Consider the following 26949-nt stretch of genomic DNA (forward strand, 5'->3'; position numbering starts at 1 on the left):
CATGCAAATTCTGCTAGGGTCAGCACTGGTGGAAACAATCTTGGCATAAATAAGAGGATCAGGGTTTTTCAGCCCCACATATCTTTATCAAGAAACTACCATGAAGGGCAAAGGCCTATTTTAAAAAAAGAAAGTAAGAGATTAGGTAAATCATCAAGTAGTCATTAAGTAATGTCGGGCTTGTTTTACAAGTCTAAAAATGTAGGAGAAAGGAAAGACTGAGGGACATTCTGCATTCCACAGTTTTGAGATCCTGGTATAGAATAAGTTAAGAGTTAAAATATTATTGGTGAAGGTGCAGTGAGAAGTAACAATATATAAATGTGGTTGATTTTTAAATACAAATGTTTGCTTGTTCCAGACTATTGTCGCTACAGGGATCTCCTATGGTGCTAATTTGGAACAGAAATTTAATGCTGGAATTATTAAAAGCATTCCAACAGGGTAAGAAGATAAAACTAAAAGATTGCTGTATTCTTTTTAAAAAGTCACAATTCCTGACTTACATTTTAAGAATGCTGCTTGTGTTCTTCTTTGTTAAGGACATTAAATTCAGATTGAGTTTAGAAATACTTGAATAATTTTTTTGCATTTGTGCACAGATTTTTACCACCGGTGTCACCAGACGTGAACATGTTTGCTGAAGTGGGCGCATCAGCATTTTCCATTGCCATAGTGGGATATGCTGTGGCTGTTTCAGTTGCTAAAGTATTTGGCAGCAAACATGACTATCCCATTGATGGAAACCAGGTAAGAGAAGGTTTGAATGTGGCATCAGTTAGTATTTGGTGTCTTAGTTACATTAGAAGTTAAAATGGCTACAGACTGCACAGCTATCTCATAAGGATTTAGCTACACTTGGGTTGAATAGATAGTGCCAGAATTATTCAGCAAGATTCTACTGTTGTGTTTCTATAGTTGAGAACGGTTTTTTGTTAACGTTGAAAATGTGCACTTGTTCCTCTTCTCTTTATTTTACTGATTCCAAAATAAAATAGATATTTGAATCTATTGCCATGAATTTTCTACATTATTGCAGTTTTACAAAATGTGATCATTTTGGATTGTTAATCATAGTGAACCAATGATCTTCAAGATAGAAAGCAAATTCAGAAATCAAATGGTTCCTAACAGCACTTTGTGACCTGACAGTCATATTTAAGACGATATATCACTCCTGCTAGATTGTCAAATTACATTGGGTGAAACTTAACAGGGGTGTAAAATAGACTGTCTGTTATACACCTTCCCCGATTTTTTTTTTTTCCTGTCTGTTTACAGGTGGGGTGTGTAACGGGTGGCAAAACCACTACAGCCTGTTTTACATCCCTGTGTCCCCTGTTCAAAGTTCCACCCATAATATTTTCATGTTGAAAAATAGGAATAGGGGTTTGAGTGACAAACATAAATTTAATTGGAAAATAAAATAAAACTCTCAGTTCTGGAACGAAATTTCACAGTTTCTGTTGCAATAACTCCAGCAGAAAACCAGTGCAAACCCCATAGATTTTTTTAATCCTTTCATATTTAAGGAAATGTGAATCTATTAACATAATGTCTCCCTAATATATGGCTGATTTAAAAAAAAAAAATCTTTTCAGATTGTTCAAATGAACATGAAACTTTTGAGCTAATATTACTTAGGTGGGGGCTGGGGTGTGCATGGACATGGAGCTCCCAGTTGCATTGTGTCTGTTCCAATTTATGACATTCAAATTGCCTGGCCTCGGTCACTTGCATGAGCTGGGTGCCCCCTGGCAGGACCTTGCGCTAGGATCGCAAGAGGCGTGGAAACAGGAGTGTAGCCTGAGGCCTGTATCTACCCTGCTAGCTGTTAGCATCAGGGCCTTGTGGTTGCTGTTGGGCAGCAGTTGCCAGAGGCCCCAAGGCCAAAAGATCATCCTGGGGTAGGGGAGTATAAGTTGCATAGTGTCTTCATGTATGTTTGGAGTGTTCCTAGACGTCTGCAAACCTTCTGATCCCTGGAGCATCTTAGCACAGACTCTGTCACTGAGTTGCATCAAAGGGGAAGGATATATGATTGTTGGTAATAGTTCTGTTGCTGCCATATTACCATTTGCATGTATATTTATATAATTGTGCAATCTTCCAGGAATTTATTGCTCTAGGAATTGCCAACATTTTTGGAGGCTGTTTCTCATGCTTTTTGGCGGGCACTGCTCTGTCCCGTACAGCTGTACAGGAAAGCACAGGCGGCAAAACTCAGGTAATGATAAACATGGATATGTGTGTGTTTATACTTTCAGTGAATATCATGGCCACATTGCTCTTACAACAACTGAGTGACTCACTGGGCCAGTTCAGAGGGCATTGAATTAACCACATGATGGTGTGAATTAAGAACTAATATAGCAAGCGCAAGTAGTGTGGTTGATGTATATACAGACATACAAAAGGCATTTGATAAAGTACCACATAATAGACTTGTTAGCAAAATTGAATGACATGGGATTAAAGGGACAGTGGCAGCATGGATATGAAATTGGCAAAGAGACAGAAAGCATGAGTAGCAGTGAATGGTTGTTTCTCAGACTGGAGGGAAAAATACAGTGGTGACTCCCAGGGGTTGCCATCAGGACCACCACTCCTTTTGTTATATATTAATGACTTGACTTGGGTATACAGGGCATCATTTCAAAGTTTGCAGATGACACAAAGTTCGGAAATGTGGTAAACAGTGAGGAGGATGTAGGCAGAATGGTGAAATGGGCAGACATGTGCCAAATGCAATTTAATGCAGAGAAATCATGAAAGGTGCCATAGAAATTCATCTCTTTCAGTGAGAGGAACACTAATTTTTGATTATTAATAAATGACTTGGATATTGGAATACAGAATAAAATTTCAAAATTTGCAGATGATTCCAAACTTGGAGGTGTGGCAGACAGTGAGGATGTTACCAATCAACTGCAACAAGATATAGATAGGCTAACAGAATGGGCAGACAAGTGGCAGATGGAATTTAGTACAGAGAAGTGTGAGGTGATGTAGAGGCCTGCTCAGGTCAGGAACAGAGCCTGACCCGGCCCGAGTCCCTCCGATTTTGCCCCGAGCCCGGCCCGACCCGACCCGAGCCCGGCCCGACCATCTCTTCACTTGCCTTCCGACTTGGAACCGCCAAGAAGCTGCAGCGCATGCATGATGACATCATAGTGATGTCACTCACTCATTGTACCAACGCCGTTTCATCCCCGGACTCCCAGCTCGGGTAAGTTTTTTTAAAAATTTCAATACTTACCAGCAGAGCACTTAGCGTGTGTGTCCGGCCCACCTCCACCTAGACTCAGCCTGACCCAAGCACGAAAGCCGTACCCTGAAGATGGGCCCAACCCAACCCGAACCCAACACATCGTCAGGTCCCGTCGGGTTCGGGTCGGGTAGCAGGCCTCTAAGGTGACGCAATTTGGCAGAAGGGGGTGAGACAATATAGACTTCATGGCACAGTTCTAAAGAGCGTGCAGGAGAGAGATTTTGGGGGTTCATGTGCATAGATCTTTGAAAGTGGCAGGACATCTTGAGAGAGTGGTCAGCAAAGCATAGGGGATCTTTGGCTTCATAAATAGAAGTATTGAGTACAAAAGCAGGGAAGTTAGGCTGAACCTTTGTAAAGCTCTGGTTAGGCCACAACTGGACTATTGCAAAAGGGTCCTTTAGGAAGGATCTGAGAGTCCTTGAGAGAATGCAGAGGAGATTTAGCAGAATGGTTCCAGGGATGAGAGATTTTAGCTGCAAGGTTATGTTGGAGAAGTTGGGGTTGTTCTCCTTGGTGCAAAGGGGATTGAGGGGAGATCTGATAGAGGTGTATAAGATTATGACAGGTTTAGATAAGTTAGAAAAAGAAAAGCTGTTCCCGTTAGCTGATGGTCCGGGACTAAGGGACACCAATGGAAAGGCTTTGGGCAAAAGATACAGGGGGGATGTGAGGAAGAACTTTTTTATGCAAGTGGTAATGACCTGGACCTCACTGCTTATGAGGGTGGTGGAAACGGAGACGATCAAGGATTTTAAAAGGAAATTGAATGGGCTCTTGGGGGAAATAAACTTACAGGGTTATGTGGATAGAGTGGGAGAATGAGACTGGGTGCATTGCTCTACAGAGGGCCAGCATAGGCTTGATGGGCTGAATGGCCTCCTTCTGTACCATAATGACTCTTAATGTGAGGTAATGCATTTTGGTAAAAAGAATGAGGAGAGGCCAAATAAACTAAATGGTAGAATTTTTAAAGAAGTTGGAAGAACAAAGACACATTGGGGTGTATATATGAGATGGCTGTTAAAAATGCAATGGGATCCTTGGCTTTATAAACAGAGACATAGAATGCTAAACCTTCAGTAAAAAACCAGTTAGTGCCCAGCTGGACCATTGCTACAGTTCTGGCTAGCATATTTTAAGAAGGACATCAAGGCCTTAGAGAGGGTGCAGAACAGATCTACTAGAATGGTATCAAGGATGTTAGACTTTATTTGCATGGAAAGACTAAAGAAGCTGGGGTTGTTCTCCATTAGAGCAGAGAATCTGAAGAGGTGATTTGATAGGGGTTTTCCAAACATGCAGGATTTTGGTAGAGTAAGGAGAAACTGTTTCAGTGGCAGAAGGGTCAGTAATCAGAGGACATGGGTAATTGGCAAAAGAACCAGACGCAAGAGGAGGAGAACTATTTTCATGCAGTGATTTGTGATCTGGAATGCACTGGCTGGAAAGGCGGTGGAAGCAGGTTAAATAACTTTCAAAAGTAAATTGGATAAATACCTGAGAAGAAAATTTTGCATGGTTATGGGGAAAGGGCAAGGGAATGGGACTAATTGGATAGCTCTGTCAAAGAGCTGGCACAGGCACGATGGGCTGAATGGCCTCCTGTGCTGTATCATTCTATGATACAATGAAAAGACTTGGAAAAAATGTCTGTCAATGACACTGAAGCAAATGTTTGTAATTTTGGAACGGCTATGCATTATCCCTTGTTGACACATTAGAAAAGTTCTTATCTGTACCATTACAAGTTTTTTTTTATATATTTGTTTTTAGATATTATGCTGCAACAGCAATTTTACCTGCTAGCACTGTTGACTCTTAACTCTATAAAGACTTGCACATATATTTATTGCAGATTGCTGGGCTTTTAACTGCAGTAATTGTGATGATTGCCATCCTGATAGTTGGAAAACTTCTTGAACCTCTGCAGAAGGTAACCTTTTTTTTCATACATGCAATGTCCAGAACGATGGGGCTGATTCAGCGATGGTCTGCTACGAAAGGACATCGTTGTATTCTGGGAGTTTATCTCACTGACTTTGGCAGGCAGGCCAGATTGCCTTATTTGGGAAGCTATGAACTCAGCAATGTTAACATTTTCTGTGCTTTCTGAAGCCTTCTTGCTGGACAGCGAAAGCATCTTTATTACCACCTCCTCCTGCCCTCAAATTGAGCTATCTCATTCAAATTGGTCCCACAATCAGTCTTTTTAAAAAATTCTTCGCTGGGATGTGAGCATCGCTGGCAACGCCAGCGTTTGTTACCCATCCCAAATTGCCCTTGGGAAGGTGGTGGTGAGGCGTCTTTTTTGAACTGCTGTAGTCCATCAGGTGTAGGTAACCAACAGTGCTGTTAGGAAGGGAATTTCAGGTTTTTGACCCAGCGATCGTGAAGGAACAGCAATATAGTTCCACGTCTGATTGTTTTGCTCCTGTGCACTCCATTGATATTGCAGATCTGTAGGCATTTGAATGACTTAGCCTTTGGCATTTGGTTTCTTCAGTATTTGTGTCCAAGCTCCAGACAAAGTTCACCCACTAGCACAGCTCTGCCTGTGGTTGTGAAGATGACCATGCCATTCAATTTCTGGATTACCAGATCCTTCCGCACCACCACCGGTTTCCTCCCACATGCCAAAGACTTGCAGGTTGATAGGTAAATTGGCTATTAGCAATTGTCCCTAGTATAGGTAGGTGGTAGGGAAATATAGGGACAGGTGGGGATGTGGTAAGAATATGGAATTAGAGTAGGATTAGTATAGATGGGTGGTTGATGGTCGGCACAGACTCGGTGGGCCGAAGGGCCTGTTTCAGTGCTGTATCTCTCTAAACTAAACTAAACTAAACCACCACTGGAATCATTTGCCAAAATGCACTGTTGCAACAACTGGCAGAAGTTTTGTTTACCTGGGCAACAATCTTATTATTTATTACATGAACTGGAGAAAGCAGCATCAGAGGTCACAGCACTGATCAATTGGAATATTTTCCAAATGGTGAGCAGAGAGATTTAGGGGCGCATGTCCAGAAATTACTAAAAGTTAGTGGACAGGTACAAAAAACAAGTTTTAAAATGCTAATGGTATGTTGGCTTATATCTTAAGAGGGCTGGAATACAAAGACGTGGAAGTTATGGTACAGCTGTACAGAGCTTTGGTTAGACTCCATCTGGAGTACTACATTCAGTTCTGGGCACCTCACCTCAAGAAGGATATATTGGCCTTGAAGGGTGTGCAGCATAAATGTGTCAGAATGAGACTGGGGCTAAAAAGATTGAATAATGAGGACAAGTTGCATAGACTAGGTTTGCATTTCCTCAAATATAGAAGATTTAAGAGGTGATCTAATTGAGGTGTTGAGATGATTTAAAGGATTTGATAGGGTAGAGAGAGAAACTATTACTTTTGTGGGAGAGTCCAGAACAAGGGGGAAATAGCCTTAAAATTAGAGCTAAGCCATTCAGGGGTGATGTCAGAAAGTACTTCCTCACATAAAGCATGGAAAAAATCTGCAACACTGTCCCTCAAAAAGCTGTTCCGGCTCGGTCAATTAAAAATTTCAAAACTGAGAGATTGATAGATTTTTGTTTAGTCAAGTCAAGCATATTAAGGATTATGGAACCTATATAGGTAGATGGAGTTAAGATGCAGATCAGTTATGATCTAATTGAATGGCAGAACAGACTCGAGGAGCTGAATGGCCTACTCCTGTTCCCATGTTACCAGGTGGCTAGTTTCCCTAAAATGCTGAGCTTCATAGATGACATAAGTGAAGAGGAAAGTGTTCTATTCCATTAATGTCCAGTGATGTCTGACCACAAGACCTGAATCAGGCAAGTGAATGTCTGGTAGCTGTCACAATGGGCTGGATTTTACCAAGTCCATGACGTTGGGCTCCATGGTGGGAGAGGGGGTGGGGGCGGAAGATGGTGCCAGCATCGGTCCACCACGGAGGCCGATGCCGGGAGTGTCCAGCCCAATCCTTCCGGCGGCCGCGAAACTCCGTGGCAGCCCCCCCATGTTGTTGGCTGGCAAGACCTGGATTTAAATATTTAAATTAATGACATGCATAAATTTAAATCAACTTACCTTCAATCTTCCGGGCCTGTTGCGATCTTTGGCGACCCCGACTATTTAAATGAGCTGCTGCACAGGAGATTGTGGCAGCTCTTTGACGTGCGGGCTGCCATTTTTTTGAACTCTTAAAATGCAGCCCAGTGTCTATATTTTGCCACTCGTCCATCATGCCACCATTAATTTATAGAGCAGGTAGACTGAACAGGTAGCTGCTAGGGGACAAGGATATCCATTGCAGCCCTGGTTAATGACCATGTTGAGAAACTCAAACAGACACAATGCAGATACAACAGAATGCTGGTGGAGTATACCGTTGGCATGCTCAAACTGATATTCTATTGTTTGGACAGGTCAGAGACTTCATGTGCTGTAACCATGCCAACATCTTCAAAATCATTAGACAATTGCTGCAAGTTGCAGGAATTTGCATCCAGATAGGTGTGATCAAGAGGTGTAGGATCGGATGGCAGTAGAAGAGGAGGAGGAGGAAGAGGAAATTGTTGAAGGCATTTTGCAATCATAAATACTTGGCATTTACCTAAAACTGTAATCCATCCTCTGCATTGATACTCCTAACACGTTAGAAAACTGCATTATGCTCATGAACACATTAGTTACTATATATGCCCATAAATTGCCCTTCTCAAAGAACTCTTGCGATTCCGTTGAAAGTCAGTACAAGCAATTTATTTCTCTACTTGTGTCCTGTGTATGTGTTATTACTGTGTGTTTCCTTGGTTGTTTGTATTAGTGATTGTATGTGAGTGTGTCTTTTACAACTTAATTTACTGCTTCTGAATGCTATCTTGAGCTGGGATTTTACAGGGCTCCCCATTGTCAGGCTCCGTGACGGGGTGGGGGGTTCTGGAAGATCGTTCCGGCAACGGTCTGCCAGGAGGGCCGGGCCCAATCTTCTGCCCAGAGGCGGCGAGGCTCTGTGGTGGCTCCCCCACCCCCTGCCACTGGGCGACGGGTCCTGGATTTAAATATGTTAATTAATTAAATGAATAAATTTAAATGAACGTACCTGCAATCTAAGAGACGGCCGCATTCTTCAGAGCGGCGGCTGGCACTCCTGTGCCGTCTGGGGAAAGCAGGCGCCGCAGTGATGGGGAAGGGCGGAACGTGAGATTTCTTAGTGCGGGGGTACGAGAAACGTGGTCAAACTCCAATCATTAGTGTAGAGGATGATGGGAAGGGGTGACCTGTGAACTTTGTTCAGTTTCGGGGTGGGGGGGAAGGCAGATAATTAATTTTATTATTGGGGGGGGTGGGAAAGGGGTGATAGAATTTTGATATGAACAGTGGGGGCGGGAGTTGGTTCCCTTTAAAAATGTTTAATTAACTGGCCGACGGCATTGCCAGCATCAGAGAGCCTGCCCCCTCCACATGATTGGGGGGGGGGGGGGGGGGGGGGGTGCTGACTGTCGCATTTAAATGAGCCGCCACGTGGTAGATTGTGGTGGCATGGTGGCGCGCAGCCTGCACATGTGGGCCACCATTTTTTCCGCCCACTGCCGCTCCTGGTGGCAGGCACTTAAAATCCAGCCCTTAGTGGGAGGAGTAAATGAGGTGCCAACCTCCTACTCTTCAATGGTAACTTTGTGTGATGACTGTGGCCTTGTACCACTAATCCAGCATTGGATAGTTTCTCTGGCCCACTACCTAGCACTCCCTGAGTCTTTTGAGTGGGTTGGTTGGGTATGGTGTTGTGTGAAGAGGTTTAACAAAAAAGCTTGCTCTACATTTATTTTCTTCCACACCATCTCTTGCCTTGTTCTGGATAATATACAATCCTTCAGGATGAACAGGGAGCTGCACGGGGATAAAATGATGGTCGTCACTGAGGAGTGTAAAACCTGCCATCAGATTTCTCTCAATCTGACTCCTTAACCTGCAGAATTGAGAACAGAAAACCCTGTACTTTAGAGTCTCGTCTCTCAACAATCACCGCTTTAGACCTCTATCCTGTGATACGCCCCTGAGGTGGCTTGCAAAATCACCATCCACTCCGTGGGGTGACTAGCTTTCTAAATCCTTCATAGAATCTGCAGAAGTGCATAATTATATGACGTACCACGCTGAACATTCTCGAAGGACCACACAAAATGCTTCTGCCCCGAAATGGATTCCCTTCCAGAGACAGTCCGTCAGGTATAAAATCCTGACCCTTGCGGCTGTCGATGGAGGAAGGGGGTTGTGGGGAGATTCCATTCAGTAGGTTTTTGCTCCTCTTTTATGCTGTATGCTTTGTCAGGTGATTCCTCCTGACCTCATAATCCAAATCTCCTGAGATGAACTGGTAGCTGCGTGCTCAGTAATGTGTGATGGGTGCTGATGAGATGGGCCAACTTCACAACTGTCTCTTTTTTTTTGAAAGAGGATCCCTATAAAAAAGGAACTGCTTTAAGAGCAGTTGCTCTTGAGATAACCCTCCCCCTGCAAATCCTAGTGCTCTTTATAGTTGTGACAAATGCACCAAGGGATTTATTCAAATTATATTCTTGAACTAATCTTGTAGAATCCGATGGTGCCAGTTGGCTGCTTGTGTTACACAGATCTCACAATCCCAGCACCAATTTAGTCAGGATCACTGAAAGTGGCATTTATATTTGTAATTGGATTGCTGGGAATTTATGAACATAACATCATAAATTGGATTTTCATATTGGTAAGCGGAGTTATTTCCATTGATTTGATGTGAAACTTCATGTAAATCCCTGCTCGAGTTTCACCTTGCCATACTGGAAAGGTGTTATTAAAGAAAAGACAATGACCATGACCCAGCTTGATGAGTTTATGTTTTGAAATGCACAAACATAATACATTTAATGTGTTTTCTTAACTAATTTTTCAGGCAGTACTGGCAGCAATTGTCATTGCCAATTTGAAAGGAATGTTCTGGCAAACCTTTGATGTTCCAGTGCTGTGGAGACAAAACAAAATTGATTGTGTAAGAACTTAAGTAACAATACTGTTCTTGTAAAATATACTCTTAGAAAATGTACAACCTTTGCGTTCAGTTTAAAAATGTGATTATACTATTATGTAGGACATATTTTACTTTTATTTAATGGGAGCAGACATTTATGTAGAAATTCTCCTTGTGATATCATAAATAAGGAATATTGCACACACCGTGATTTGTGACATCACTGGAATAGAACTTCAAGCTATCGCATCAGTAGGAGTTGCACATGATATTTTCCACAGCCAGGTTGCATCCAACCAGCAAAATCATGCCACTAAGAGATGACTCAGAGGAACTAGTGGATTTGCAGTATTTGCAATGGTATTTAAAAATTATGGAGAAATTCAACAGGATAGAATTTTTCTTTATGCCAATATTGTGCTGTAGAATGTATTTGTGCATCATTTCTGTGTTCTACGTGTTAGCAGTGGTAAAATGATTGCAAGATTTGCAGCTCACTATTGGGCAATTAAGCAGCGTTTCAAAAGCCAAGCCTGTACTTCATTTAAAAAATGTGCTTTAATTCATTGTCCTGCTTTTCTGTAGCTGATTTGGGTGGTGACATGGATTGCATCCATCCTTCTGGGACTAGACTTGGGACTTTTAGTTGGTGTGTGCTTTGAACTTCTCACTGTTGTGCTTAGAGCCCAGTTGTAAGTATTTGACTAGCATCTTATTAGAATGACACATTATTTAGTTAATTGTTTACTACGTGGACTCTTCATCTATTTAATTCAATGTTAATTTTCTAGCCCTGTTTCTGCTGCTTTAGGGAATGTACCAAACACTGACATTTACAAGAACTTAAAGAAATACAAAAATGTAAGAACATTTAAATCTGTTTTTAATATATTCTAAAATAAAATTCATACTTTCCTCAATCTAGTGTAAAATATCATTTTTTCTGGGTATTCCACAGCTTGTTGAACCATCTGGTGTGAAGATCTTCAAATTTTCTTCTCCCTTATTTTTTGGAAGTGTTGATTATTTTAAACAGAAAGTCAATGCTGCGGTGAGTAAACTCTGCAATAGTGTAATACAAAATAGTTTGAATATTCATTGATTTTTATTTGTGTTACTATTGTATGAATGGAATTATTTCAGGTTGGATTTAATCCAGTTCGAGTGTTTAATAAGCGAGCTAAAGCACTGAAGAAAATTCAAGCACTTATAAAGAAGGGTCAGTTAAAAGCAACAAAGGTAAAGTCATATGCTTTAAGTGTTGTATTTATAGTTATAAACTATATCCATATCTAAAGCAATGGACCAACATAACTGTAAACATGGCTTTCTATCTTTCTCTGTTTTCAATTTTGCTGCCGCTGTTGGCCATCCAATAGCTTCTCCTCATCTTCAGTTACTCTCCCATATATATGCTAATGACAGCCATCTCTAACTCCTTCATCAACGATACTTACTACTTTCTCTGGAAAAGTCAGAGTTCACTTCTGCTCAATATTATAAAAACCGAAGCGATCTTGATAGGTGCCAGTGAGAATGTGTCTCTGGCCAAGCCTTCATCAACACCTGAAGTATGGAACCTTGGTGTACTGCTTAACTCCAAGTTCAGATTCCTCTTTCACACCTGCTCCATCACTTTCTTTCAGCTCCACAACATTGTCTACTTCTGGGCCTACCTCCCCACACATCCACCACCCCTCCACTGACCCCACTTCATCTTTCTTCATGTCTCCATCACCTTAACTTCTTCCGCACTCTCCTTGCTGACCTACCGATCTGAATCCTCTGAGCTTCAACTTATTCAAAAAGCTGCAACTTGTTTTCTCCACAAAGTTTTGCACTGCCAGAGTTGACTTAAAAATCTCCATTGCTTGCAGATCTCTCCATAGCGTCACACTGTCCTTTCTCAGTGATCAGCTCCTGCTTTATGTACCACACACACCCTCCACTCCTCAACACTGGGCTTCTCCATGTGCTTGGCTTCCTCTCTCCCACCATAGGTGGACGCTAATTCAGCCATTACATTCCTGCCCTCTTGCCCTGCTTTCAACATCCTCCATAAAACTCTTGTCCAACTGTCTTTGATTCACCATCTCGTCTATTTTTCCCTGCCTCATTGGCATCCACTGCTTTTTCACTCTTGATCTTGAGCACTTTTTGAGATGTCCTCTTAACACTTGAGAAATGCATACTGTTGCTGAATAAAAAAGATTTACTAGTTTATATGTTGTACAAAAAAGTTGCTTAACTTTATTCCATATTGAGTATATGCTAAAAATAAAATTTCATGAAATAGCACTTAAAAAAAAAAAGACAATTTGCCAATGTTTTTATGTGCTTGATGAATTTCACAATAGATCTAAGTCATTACTTGTCTAGATAAATTTTTTTAATTGCTTATCCATCTTTAGGATGGCATTGTAACTGATGGAAGTATTGCTAATGAGGCATTTGAAGATGACGGGGAAGCTCAAGAAGAACAAGAACAGGATGTTCCAACAAAGGAAGTGGAAATTCAAGTTGACTGGAATTCAGATCTCCCCATCAAAGTCCTGGTTCCCAAAGTTACCATTCACAGTCTTATTTTTGATTTTAGTGCGGTGTCATTCATTGATCTTGTAGGAGTCAGAATCCTTAAAATGGTGAGTAAATGTTTGTTGTTGATACAGAAGTAAAAACTGGAAATGCTTTGCAGGTCAGTCAGCATTCGGAAGAGGAAAGCGTAATGTTTAGGGTAGGATTCATCATCTTATAAAGAGTACATCCTAAAACATTTTAACTTTTCTTTTTCAGATGCTGGTTTATATTTCCAGTATCATTTTTGTTTTTAGTTCAGATTTCCAGTGTTTGCTTTTTTTAACCAAATTCTATGTTTTAGGAACAGCTCAATGGATCAAATAGACATTATTGATCACAGCATTTTCAGATTCGAATAATTGATTATCTCGTGACCTGCTTCCCTTCTTCAGATATGGGTAGTTTCATGAAATGTGTTTGAGGGATAATTTTTTTGACTTCTTACTTCTAGTGCATATTCTTGGGTGTCTAAAGCACATGCTCTCCAGTTTTCAATATATGCTGCCAGCAGGTGAGGCTCACCACTGGAAGTGAGAAACCATTTTTGTATTTATTCAGCAGTCCAATGTTCACGTTGTTAAACCATTTTGGAAAGGAGCATGGGTCAGAATTAGGGCTACAGCACTGAACCCTAATTCTGCGGCCCATATCCCTTCAAGCACAGCTCAACACTGAGACTTTATCCTATACGTTCGCTTTCAGCATCTGGGCACAACTACGTTTTGTACTAATGGTAAGCATTATCATGGAATACTCCATACTTTTAAATAATATTCTAATAGGAATATAAGCCCATGAATGGGCCATTCGGCTTATTGAGTCTGCTCTGCTATATTGTTAGCCATAGCAGCTCTTAAATTCCCTTATCCTTTCTCCATATATTAACCTTGTATCCCAGATAAGTATTCATCTTTTTAAACACTCAGATTGATGCTATGTTTTCTTCCTCGGGTAGTGCATTCTAAAGGCCTGCTCAGGTTGGGAAAAAGAACCCGACCGATCCACAGCGTACCCGACCCCAACTCAACTTGACCCGACTTGACCATCCCTTTACTTACCTTCCGACTGGGAAGCTCCACGAAGCTGCAGTGCATGCGTGATGATGTCATAGTGACACTTGCTCACTGTGCAGACTCCGTTTCGTCCTGGACTCCCAGCTCAGCTAAGTTTTTTTTTAATACTTACCGGCAGAGCACTTACCATGTGTGTCCGGCCCAACCCAAGCACGACCCAGACTCTGGCCGACCCGACCCGACCCGAACCTGACACATGTCATCGGGTCCCGTTGGGTTCGGGTCAGGTAGTAGGCCTTCAGTGCATTCCATATTCATGCAAAACCTAGGAGCTATAAATATAAGGTAGTCACTAATAAATCCAATAAGGAATTCAGGGGAAACTTCTTTACCAAGAGCGTGGTTGAGGCGAATAGCATAAAACACACTTAATGGGAAACTAGATAAGCACCTGAGGGTAAAAGGAATAGAAGGATATGCTGATAGGGTGAGATGAGGCTCATGTGGAGCATAAACAATAGCAAAGAGCAGTTGGCCCGAGTGGCTAACTTCTGTGCTGTAAATTCTACATAATGTCATTCTTTGTGTGAAGATTTTTTTAACTGGATTTGCTTTTAATGGGCTCAGTTTTAAATTATATGATTGTTTCCTTATTCTGGGTTTGTTTGTGAGGAAAGAATCATCTCATAGCTGCTGTTTTAGTTTCCTTCATTGTTTGAACAGCTCCATCACATCCCCCATTAATTTCCTCATCTGCATGGATTATAAACTAAATTTACCCAGGCTCTCGTAACAGCTCAGTCCTTTCAGTCCCAGGCATAACCCCAGGAAAAACCCCACTGCTGTACCTTTTCCAAGGCCTCTTCCTGAACATCATAATCTGAATAAGGTGTGCCTAGCATTGCGTGTAGTTGAATTCTCTAACTCTTGTGATGAAGCACAGTAACCAAGTAACTTTTTCAGATAACATTTAATGCTTTATATACCTGGTGCTTCCCTATTTAGACTGTATTCTCTTCTTCCACTCTTGTATCCAAAGTGTATTAATTCACACTTTTTAAGTTAAATTGTCTTTTTCTACCCACTTGCTTAATCTATCTGTTCTTTTTGCAATTTTCTGCTCGCTTCTTCGCAATTCAGTATTCCTCTTAGGTTAGTATAATTGGGCCAAGTGTAAATTCCTGCAGTTATATCTCACTGATCTATAAATGTAGATTATTAGTATTAAAAACAAGAAATGCTGGAAATACTCAGCAGGTCTGGCAGCATCTGTGGAGAGAGAAGCAGAGTTAACGTTTCAGGTCAGAACTGGCAAATATTAGAAAAGTCACTGATTATAAGCAAGTGAGGTGGGGGTGGGGCAAGAGATAACAAAGGAGAAGGTGCAGATTGGACCAGGCCACATAGCTGACCAAAAGGTCACGGAGCAAAGGCAAACAATATGTTAATGGTGTGTTGAAAGACAAAGCATTAGTACAGATAGGGTGTTAACGGACTTAAAAACAAACAGCCGCAAGTACAAACGTGAAAAAGAAAAGTGGGTAAGCAAACTCAACAAACTAAGATGAAATAAAATAAACACAAAATAAATTTTTAAAAGGAAAAAGAAAAAAATAACTAAAAATAAAAGTAAAATGGGGGGCCTGTCATGCTCTGAAATTATTGAACTCCATGTTCAGTCTGGCAGGATGTAGTGTGCCTAATCGGTAAATGAGATGCTGTTCCTCGAGCTTGCATTGATGTTCACTGGAACACTGCAGCAATCCCAGGACAGAGATGTGAGTATGAGAGCAGACAGGAATGTTGAAATGGCAAGCAACCGGAAGTTCGGGGTCCTGCTTGCGGACTGAGCGGAGGTGTTCCGCAAAGCAGTCACCCAGTCTGCGCTTGGTCTCCCCAGTGTAGAGGAGACCACATTGTGAGCAGCGAATAACAGTATACTACATTGAAAGAAGTACAAGTAAATCGCTGCTTCACCTGAAAGGAGTGTTTGGGGCCTGGGATAGTGAGGAGAGAGGAGGTAAATGGGCAGGTATTACACCTCCTGCAATTGCAGGGGAAGGTGCCATGGGAAGGGGATGAGGTGGTGGGGGTAATGGAGGAGTGGACCAGGGTGTTACGGAGGGAACGATCCCTTCGGAATGCTGACAGGGGAAGGGAGGGGAAGATGCGTTTGGTAGTGGCATCACGCTGGAGGTGGCGGCAATGGCGGAGGATGATCCTTTGGATATGGGGGCTGATGGGGTGGAAAGTGAGGACAAGAGGAACCCTGTCACAGTTCTGGGAGGGAGGGGAAGGGGTGAGGGTAGAGGTGCGGGGAATGGGCCGGACATGGTGGAGGGTCCTGTCAACCACAGCGGTTCAGGAAAAAGGAAGACTTATCAGAAGTGTTGTCGTGGAAGGTAGCATCATCAGAGCAGATGCGTCGGAGACGGAGAAACTGGGAGAATGGAATGGAGTCCTTACAGGAGGCAGGGTGTGAAGAAGTGTAGTCAAGGTAGCTGTGGGAGTCGGTGGGCTTATAATAGATATTAGTAGACAGCCTGACCCTAGAGATGGAGATAGAGAAGTCGAGGAAGGGAAGTGTCGGAGATGGACCATGTAACGGTGAGAGAAGGGTGGAAATTAGAAGCAAGGTTGATAAAGTTTTCCAGTTTGGGGCAGGAGCAGGAAACGGCACCAATACAGTCATCAATGTACTGGAAAAAGAGTTGGGGGAGGGGCCTGAGTAGGACTGGAACAAGGAATGTTTGACATTTCCCACAAAAAGACAGGCATAAAAAGGACCCATGCGGGTACCCATAGCGACACCTTTTACTTGAAGGAAGTGAGTGGAGTTGAAGGAGAAGTTGTTCAATGTGCGAACAAGTTCAGCCAGGCGGAGGAGGGTGGTGGTGGATGGGGACTGGTTGGGCCTCTGTTCAAGGAAGAAGCAGAGAGCCCTTAAACCATCCTGGTGGGGGATGGAGGTGTAGAGAGATTGGACGTCCATAGTGAAGAGGAGGTGGTTGGAGCCAGGAATCTGGAAGTTGTCAAAATGACGTAGGGCGTCAGAAGATTATTAGTAACTTTTGTATACTGGTCTATTCGGTATTCAGAAACCAATCTGTAAACTCAGCTGTTTCATCGAGTTTTGTTGCTCTGGTGAATATATGATTTTTGTTCCTCAGCAATATTTAAAAATATGGTGTGTGTAGGTTGCCCCTGCTGACATGTTGCTGGTTATTATTTATTTCAGGTTATCAGACAATTTGAACGAATAGGCGTTAAGGTGTATTTGACACACTACGAAGGTAATTAGTTTTAATTATTCTATTTTCACTAAATATTTTAATAATTATGAAGGGTAACCTGAAAAAATGATTTGATGGATTAAAGCTTGAGATGTGCAAAAAAAAACTTTAACAAATCATTATCTCCTAGTGTTTATCATAGAATTCAGCTTCTTTGTTCTATAAACTGGTAGCCACTTGAAATGCCTAACGAAAGGGAAAAAGGAATGTGCCAATCTCAATCCTGAAGCTGTTCTGCATCAACTGACTGCGGTCAGAACAGAGTGAAAGCTACAAGTGATCTCAGTACTAATTTGCATTGACCACCTTGGAAAGTGCATGTGCGGATGCTGTGGACAGTATTGGGCTCAGCTATGATGTTCTCCATAGTTGGACAGCCTGCTAACGCTGACGGTCAAGGCTCACACATGAATAATGGCTACTTGGTAAGGTGGCAGAAGGGAATTGGCATCCATGAAACAATAGCTAAGTAAGAGAGTCAATCCCTTAAGGAGACTCGGAAGAAATCTTTTTAAAATTCATTCGTGTGATGTGAGCATCACTGACGAGGCCAGCATTGTTGCCCAGACGTAATTGCCCTTGAGAAGGTGGGGTGAGCCGCCTTCCTGAACCACTGCAGTCCATGTCATGTAGGTACAGCCACAGTGCTGTGAGGGCAGGAGTTCCAGGTTTTTGATCAGAAACAGTGAAGGAATGGTGATATAGTTCCATGTCAGGATGGTGTGCAACTTGGAGGGGAACTTGGACGTGGTGGTGTTCCCATGCATCGGCAGCCCTTGTTTTTCTAGGTGGCAGAGGTCACCATTTTGGAAGGTACTGTTGAAGGAGCCTTGGTGAGTTGCTTGAAGAGAAAATATGTAATTTTTTTTTTTACAAAGTGGAAAAGCTCGTACATTAAGATTTGTGCATATAGCTGCACATGGGAAATTGGCCAAGACTTCCTTCAGAGAGCTTAATCAATCAAAAGGACTTAACGTATTCAACATCCGAATTGGAGTGGTGGAATATCATTGACACATGCTGTGTTACATCCTTCCTCCTAAATGGAGAACAAATGCTTTATATCCTCTGACACAACATATTACTCTGCTGTTGAAGTATGAATGTGTGCACCATGTAACTGCTGTCCCTTGCTCAGATCAATTAGTGTTGATTGGTGATAGTAGAGTTTCAGGTCATCTAGAGGCAAGTCTACTTCAAGAAGGCTAGATGCCACTTCCACACATCGCCCCCCGCCTGCCACCAAATCATCTTGAACAAAACTGGCAACTTAATGTGAGCAATGCCACAGATGGTCTGCTAGCTCATGTCTGTTTTAAAAAAGAAAGTCTATCATTCTTTTGGAGCCTGACTTTTACAAGCAGTTATGCTGCACTCTGACCACACAAGTCCCAGCCAATGCCCATCTCCAGCAAGAGAGAATCTAACCATCTCCCCATGACATTCAACAGCATTACCATCACTGAATCCCCCACCATCAACATCCTGGAGTTACCATTGACCAGAAACTGAACTGGACCAGCCATATAAATACTATGACTACAAGAGCAGGTCAGAGGCTGGGAATTCTATGGTGAGTAACTCTCCTCCTGCCTCCCCAAAGTCTGTCCACCATCTACAAGGTAAACTCAGGAGTGTGTTGGAATACTCTCCACTTGCCTCGATGAGTGCAGCTCCAACAATACTCAAGCTCAACACCATCCTGTCCTAACAGCATTGTGGGTGTATCTACACCAGCTGGACTGCAGCGGTTTAAGAAGGCAGCTCACTACCAACTTTTCAAGGGCAATTAGGGTTGAGCAACAATTGCTGGCCTGGCCAGCGACGCTCACATCTCGTGAATGAATGAAAAAAAACAATTACCTGGATTTGCCTGATGGGTCAGGTAAGTATAATACTGTACTCCAGACCAGTGATCAATGCCACAGAAGATTTGCTGGTAGTTCATAATTTTAATACTCTCAATTCATGCAGACATCACAGACACTAAAATCACCAATCTGTAGGCTACCTTCCAAGATTCAATTCTTGATCAGTTCAGTCAGAAAAAGGCGAATCTTGTTTAAGATTTTTTCCAATTTGCACAGCAAGTATGTTGATATTCAACCTGTTACCAGTGTGTTTACTGGCCTGACATACTCTGTTTTAAAAAAAAACACTGGTGATTCTGGTTAAAATCACACGGCTGGGAGTGATTTATAATATTTTTATCTTTCTAAATTTCAGACCACATTGTGAAGCGAATGGAGAACTGTGGCTTTTTTGATGACCATGTTAAAAAGGATATCTTGTACCTCACCATTCATGATGCTGTTGTTTACATACACACTCAAACAATGTATAAAGATATACAAGATCCTATTTTTGAGAAGGTAGGCGAAAATTGTATTCTGTTAACCAGTGGAATTCAGGTTCTATTAATAGGAAAATTTATAGCAAGTCAAGAGAAGGTGTTGTAAATCGCATAAACTGTTTACTTCCAAAACATAGTGCTTGCAAAACTTGATCAGATTCTTTCTGTAGATCACACTATTTTCCTCTGCCTCTCCTGCAGCGTGAAAACAGCAGTCAAGGCTATTTTTACCTCACAGGAGGGGTTGCAGTAATATTCCCTTACTGTTCCAATGGCATCCAATGGACATTTAGGAAGGTGGATGCGATGAAGAAATAGGTTGGGAGAGGGACAGGAATGCATGTTCAACTGGAATTCTGCAGAGTCTGTGTGCTTTTTCATTATCCTTTTTATGTTGTGTGTTTTGGACCAAATCCTACAAAATATGGACATCCCTGTTGGGATAGTAACACTGTAGAGGATGGAAAGGATGAAACGCAATGCAGAATATCCATTAGATCTGGCCAATTGTGAAATTCTTCCTGTCTCTCAGTAACAGATGAAACCCTTGGGTTTTGTTAGGAAAGAAGAGTAGAAAACTGAAAGAAACAAGAGGCTGATCTGTGTAACGGAGCTTAATGTGCAGCAGATCAAACTCTTGGACTAAAATGCAAGAGCTTATGATTCAGCAAACTGTGTGCTAAGTGGGGCATGTCAGATATGGAGGCAACCATAACACCATTATCTGAATGACAGCTGATAAGTTTGTTAAAATTTCCCAGTATCACTCATTATTCATAACTCCTGTCACTTCTGATGAATCAGGAGCCCCAGCCAGACCTCAGAAGCTTTCTCAACAAGTGGAGAAGTACTGTCCACCTAAAAGAGTTCTGTCCATGTCTCACCACGTCTTGCATTGACTAAGACAATTTTCTAAGAATATTACATGGCATTGGGAGGTATTTACCATGATGTTGAGACTCTCCCCTTCTGTTGTCACAGAAATACTCAGATGGTACCTTGCAGGCCTATGACAGCACTGTAGATACAGGTGTATCCCTGAAAGCTGTAATTAATTATAATGTATATGACCTTGTTAGTTGTTGGAACATCTATTATGCTTGTGAGGAAAAATATGCTAATTATGTTGAGTATGGGTTTAGTAAAAAGAGACAATTCTAAATATATTATGCCGTGTTCATATTAGTATCATCATTTCTGTCAGATGTAATAAACCTCCTTTGTTGTGTCATAGATAGCTAGACCCTTTGCTGTTCCATAATTACACAATTACTAATTTGTCAAATTATTTTCCTATTTAGATATCACTCATGCAAGAATCAAAAGAACCAATTCTATTGTCAGAGCAGGAAGATGATGTGGAAGAATTAGAAGATCAGAATCAGGTCAGTGCTTGGTTTTAAAATATCTAGTTTATGCTAGCATAAAATAAGGTCCTCTCGCCTTACAACTCAGTTCCCCGGGGGCATGATCTCCTTTGGTATGATCAGCCTTTTCTTGTCTGGAAGTTTCAAAGGTAAATGGGTCAAAGCAGTTTACTGAGAAACCGCGAAAGCAGCTTATTACATAGTAAAGTGTTGGCCACCAATCATACAACATCAGTCTATTGTGGTATACTGGAAACCATTTTGAAATATGTGATGGAGCAGCCAACTTGTGTCTCATAAGCTGCATTCGTCTCTTATAATTGGAGTGCGCCATTTACTGAATTGGCTTTTCTTGACTTTGAATGTGCTGCCCTGTCCGGTGTCGGGGCCTGCAGAATACATGTGACTTTTAAGCAAACTGGCCATAGAGCAAATGAGGTGCAGTATTAATACTACGTCAAGCACAGGCATGTACTTGTGATAACGAGTTCAGTTGAAATTTTCAAAACTGATCAACAGATTTTTAATAAAAGCAAAATACTGTGGATGTTGGATATCTGAAATAAACACAAAATGCTGGAAGTACTCAGCAGGTCTGGCAGCATCCGTGGAGAGAGAAAGAGTTAACGTTTCAGGTCTATAACCTTTCATCAGAACAACTGATTTTCATCAGATCAATAGATTTTTGTTAGATAAGGATATTAAGGGATATGGAGCAAAGGCTGGTAAATGGAGCTGTAAGTACAAATCAGCCATGATCTAGCAGAATAGGCTCAAGGGCCTGAATGGCTTCCTCCTGTTCTAACAGCAATTCTGGCCTTTGAATTCAAAAGTAAGCCAGATGCTGTTGCCTGGATTATAGATGCTGCATGGTAGTAACATGGGAGTGACTGGGAGAAAGGGAGCAGGTAATAAGAGAAGCAATGAGAGATGAAAAGGAATTGGAAACAGGACTATGGGAAAAGGCGGGGGAGTGGGACTAGGTGAGTTGATCTTCAAGAGAGCTGGCACGGGCATGACTGGCTGAATGGTCACCTTTGCTGTAACTATTCAATTGATTCTATGATAATTTGACAGGCAGAAGGGAAATTGAGAAAGACTGATTTAGAAGGGGGGAGGCGGAAAGGAGTTGAAAGAGAGATAGGTGGAGAATGAGAGGAGGGAAAATAAAGGAATGAGCAAGGAAGAGACTGAGGAATGCAAGCCAAAAAACGAGGCAGGAGATAGAGAGAGTAATGTACAATTTCAAGAAAATAATTGGGAAAAAGCATCCCAAAAATCATATTGTTGTGCTAGGTTTCACAACCTCTTGCATGGTATATTTTTACTAACTGTAGTTACAATGAGAATATTTGTGAGAATACTGACTGCACTGTATTTAAAACTTGTCAGGATAAATAGTGGTCATTTTCCAATTTTGTGCTTCTGCCAGAGAGAGTACACGTTGGAAATTAAGCCATGTATGGCACATAATTTTCTGACAATTTAAACAGCAGTTTGTATGCAGTACAGGACTGAATTTCCAGTATTTTCTCTTGGCTGGCGATGCTTCCTGTTGGGAGCACAAAGTCAGAAAATTGTGTCTAATATCTTTGAATCCAATAAGCACTTCATTTCACAAGAACCTAATATTACAATTGCCAATTTTCTCATTGGCATTTGGCCCAGGGCTAGACTCAACCATGGGTAGTTGAAAGCTGCAGGGATTAATTCAATTCATGGGTGGTTGAAAGCTAGAGCACTATCTGTTATCACTTGACTGAAGTAAAATAAACAAACTGTGCCTTATTAATTCAGTTCTTAACCCAGATGGCTGTCTGCTACATTACCAATCAGGACAGCTTTTCTCAAGGTGGTTTTTACTGCATGCTATGTTTCCAACTGCAACATCAAGTGGCAGCACAAACCCCTAACACCAAAGTTTTTGCAAGGTACCACATACCTGGTATCGAGAGCATGCTCATCAGAGCTCATCTTCACTGGGTCAGCCATGTGGTTCGCATGGAGGATTCCCAGGTACCAAGGGTGATATTCTACTGTCAGCTGAGCAAGGGAACTCACACCATAGGACACCCCAAACTTGCATACAAAGGCATTCTGAAAGTTAATCTCAGAGCGTGTAAATTGGACTCCACTACATGGGGGGAGAAAACAACCATGGACAGATCCAAATGAAGAAGTCTCTGTCATCAAGTGATCTTAACATTTGAGAAGAGAATTGGGTCCCTACAGGACAAGCAAGCACACCACAAAGCCAGTGGCTTCACCCACGACTTCAACAGTGACTTCCATATGTAATATCTGCAATCTGATCTGCAAATCAAGATTTAGTTTAACATCACGTATGAGACAACACCAACCTAGATGGCGAACATCCAGTCTCCTTGCTGAACACTCATCCGTCGAAGCGATGGGAAAATCCGTGTTTCCAAAATCCATCACTTCAGCAATGGTGGGGATCGAGTGCAGAAGAATCCAGATACCTTGATCTGAGTTCTGAATTTCCCCAATGGCTCAGTTTATAAAGGCGACATGTTACAGCCACATTGAGGTCCCTGACTCAATTCCTGATCTGTGATCGAGTAAGCTGATCTCAGCCAAGATAGTAATAGGTCTTACAATTGCGCTGAGAACCCTAGGCTAGGGCTCCTGATTATTATTGTTGTGACTCTGATAAGTGCATGTATTTGGACATTAAGCAGAAGACAAGACCAGGTTTGACTGTGATGCCCTGCGTAGTTCTACACATGAGGAATGGCCTACTCGGTCAGATATAATTGGGCAGATGGTACCCATGGAACCACACCCCTGTATGACTCAACTGGTTCTGAATAAAATGTGAGACTTTTTAAAAAAAAAACACTTAAAAATGTCAAAGAATCTTGGCCAAATCTGCCGATTTAGCTGATATTATTCTGTTGGACTTTGGGTGCCTCAGAAATTCCAGCAGCTGTTACTGAACAACAAACTGAATCAAGATTTCTGCTTCAGTTACTTATCCAGTGCTATGTGCAGGAAAGTGCGAATGTTGGATTCAAGCTTGAGTGATGCCCTCTACAGTGAAATAACCTGTCAAATATTTAAGATCACATTTGAAGAACAGCCACCTCAGGGATTTATCAGACTATCTCTGAAAAGGAAAACAAAAATCAGTGAAGTGGCCTATTAAACTCATAAGATATTTTCCAGTTAATGCACTAATGATTTTTAGTAAAATCTAAAAAGTTTAATGGATTTGGCATCATTCTTTGACGATGTTGTCCAATAGAGGTTGCAGACTAGCTACAGGTGTGGCTACAGTGACCACGTTTTATCCACATGCAATAATTATAATAGAAATGCCTCCTTCTTTGGCCTCCTTGTCTCGAGAGACAATGGGTAAGTGCCTGGAGGTGGTCAGTGGTGTGTGGAGCAGCATCTGGAGTGGCTATAAAGGCCAATTCTAGAGTGACAGGCTCTTCCACAGGTGCTGCAGAAAAATTTGTTTGTCGGGGCTGTTACACAGTTGGCTCTCCCCTTGCGCTTCTGTCTTTTTTCCTGCCAACTGCTAAGTCTCTTCGACTCGCCACACTTTAGCCCTGCCTTTATGGCTGCCCGCCAGCTCTGGCAATCTCTGGCAACTGACTCCCACGACTTGTGATCAATGTCACAGGACTTCATGTCGCGTTTGCAGACCTCTTTAAAGCGGAGACATGAACGGCCGGTGGGTCTGATACCAGTGGCGAGCTCGCTGTACAATGTGTCTTTGGGGATCCTGCCATCTTCCATGTGGCTCACATGGCCAAGCCATCTCAAGCACCGCTGACTCAGTAGTGTGTATAAGCTGGGGGTGTTGGCCGCCTCGAGGACTTCTGTGTTGGAGATACGGTCCTGCCACCTGATGCCAAGTATCCTCCGGAGGCAGCGAAGATGGAATGAATTGAGACGTCGCTCTTGGCTGACATACGTTGTCCAGGCCTCGCTGCCATAGAGCAAGGTACTGAGGACACAGGCTTGATACACTCGGACTTTTGTGTTCCATGTCAGTGCGCCATTTTCCGACACTCTCTTGGCCAGTCTGGACATGGCAGTGGAAGCCTTTCCCATGCGCTTGTTGATTTCTGCATCTAGAGACCGGTTACTGGTGATAGTTGAGCCTAGGTAGGTGAACTCTTGAACCACCTCCAGAGCGTGGTCACCAATATTGATGGATGGAGCATTTCTGACGTCCTGTCCCATGATCGTTTTCTTGAGGCTGATGGTTAGGCCAAATTCGTTGCTGGCAGCCGCAAACCTGTCACTGAGTCTCTGCAGACACTCTTCAGTGTGAGATGTTAAAGCAGCATCGTCAGCAAATAGGAGTTCCCTGATGAGGACTTTCCGTACTTTGGACTTCGCTCTTAGATGGGCAAGGTTGAACAACCTGCCCCCTGATCTTATGTGGAGGTAAATTCCTTCTTCTGAAGACTTGAACGCATGTGAGAGCAGCAGGGAGAAGAAAATCCCAAAAAGTGTGGGTGCGAGAACACAGCCCTGTTTCACGCCACTCAGGATAGGAAAGGGGTCTGATGAGGTGCCGCTATGTTGAATTGCGCCTTTCATATTGTCATGGAATGAGGTGATGATACTTAGTAGCTTTGGTGGACATCCGATCTTATCTAGTAGTCTGAAGAGACCACATCTGCTGACGAGGTCAAAGGCTTTGGTGAGATCAATGAAAGCAACGTAGAGGGGCATCTGTTGTTCGCGGCATTTCTCCTGTATCTGACGAAGGGAGAACAGCATGTCGATGGTCGATCTCTCTGCACGAAAGCCACACTGTGCCTCAGGGTAGACGCGCTCGGCCAGCTTCTGGAGCCTGTTTAAAGCGACTTGAGCAAAGACTTTCCCCACTATGCTGAGCAGGGAGATTCCACGGTAGTTGCAGTCACCGCGGTCACCTTTGTTTTTATAGAGGGTGATGATATTGGCATCCCTGCCTTACACACAAGTAAATGTGCTTCATGTGTCAGTTTACTTAAAACATCTACCACCATTATTACAAAACAGCTTTTCTTTCACCAAAGTTTGGAATGCTGGTATAAATTTGTCTGACAAAACACATTTTAGTGCAGCTTTTAAGCTTTTTCAGCAGTTGCAAGTGGTACTTTGACTTCCTCAGCGTGATTTACTGTGAATGTTGACTTGTACTGAAAGATGCGCCTGACCTGTGTTCTCCACCTGAAATGCAGTTGGATGCTATTTGCCCCGTGCCATAACATGCCCTGTTTTAGCTGCTTATTATTGGTTGGGCTTGCTTTCTTTTGCTGGCTTGGAGTGGTTATTCCAATAGATCAAGCTGACCATAACAGCTGCCCTCTCCATACAATATTACTGGTGTATCCATGATGTTGAAATCCAGTATTTTCACTCCTGTTGCACGCTATTTTAACAGATAACCAACAAGTAGTAACCAAGGAAGTAAAGCACACACAACAATCAAAAATCACTTGCACACAGATTTTTATCTTACCATCTTACCAGTAAACACACAAAAAGATGACGGTTCACATGCATACGCAGTGTTAATATGAAATGAAATCACATGCCCAACGCCCAATTACTCATTTTTTTTATTTACCAATCCAAAATACAATTTGCCACATCTGGATTCCTAGTGAGCTGCATGTTCCTAAAATAAAAACAAAAAGTGCTGGCAATACTCTGGAAGTTATTCTCTGTCCTATCAACACCTTCCCTTTTGTTATCTCTTGCCCCATCGCCGCTTTATTTGCTTAAAACCTACTGCATTTCTAACCTTTGCCAGTTCTGATGAAAGGTCACTGACCTGAAATGTTAACTCTCCTTCTCTGTCCACAGATGCTGCATGACCTGAGTATTTCCAGAATTTTTTTGTTTTTATTTCAGATTTCCAGCATCTGCAGTATTTTGCTTTTAGCTGCATGTTCCCAGTGGCTTAAATATTGGACAGAGCTGTTCTAGCAGTTCGTAGACATTAACTGCTGTTCTGAATGGTCCATTTCTTCAAATGTTAATGTTTGCCATTTTTGGCTATTACAGTTCAACTTACTGCGCTGAAATAAGAC

The 26949-nt window shown here is 42.2% G+C and overlaps 1 protein-coding gene across 2 annotated transcripts in view; it reads left to right on the forward strand.

Moving 5' to 3' along the window:
* LOC137384732 (pendrin-like) overlaps window positions 1-26949 on the forward strand; it is a 50475-nt gene that overhangs the window by 20156 nt on the left and 3370 nt on the right. For both annotated transcript variants that reach the window (XM_068059087.1, XM_068059086.1), the window contains exons 8-20: window positions 362-444; window positions 603-750; window positions 2114-2227; window positions 5130-5207; window positions 10207-10302; window positions 10867-10973; window positions 11073-11142; window positions 11240-11332; window positions 11425-11520; window positions 12693-12923; window positions 17110-17164; window positions 19391-19536; window positions 20819-20902. In XM_068059087.1, coding sequence (XP_067915188.1) covers window positions 362-444; window positions 603-750; window positions 2114-2227; window positions 5130-5207; window positions 10207-10302; window positions 10867-10973; window positions 11073-11142; window positions 11240-11332; window positions 11425-11520; window positions 12693-12923; window positions 17110-17164; window positions 19391-19536; window positions 20819-20902 — 1401 coding nt within the window. The remainder of the gene's footprint in view (window positions 1-361; window positions 445-602; window positions 751-2113; window positions 2228-5129; window positions 5208-10206; window positions 10303-10866; window positions 10974-11072; window positions 11143-11239; window positions 11333-11424; window positions 11521-12692; window positions 12924-17109; window positions 17165-19390; window positions 19537-20818; window positions 20903-26949) is intronic.

This window comes from Heterodontus francisci, chromosome 27 (assembly GCF_036365525.1).
Source record: "Heterodontus francisci isolate sHetFra1 chromosome 27, sHetFra1.hap1, whole genome shotgun sequence".
NCBI classification, from domain to species: Eukaryota; Metazoa; Chordata; class Chondrichthyes; order Heterodontiformes; family Heterodontidae; genus Heterodontus; species Heterodontus francisci.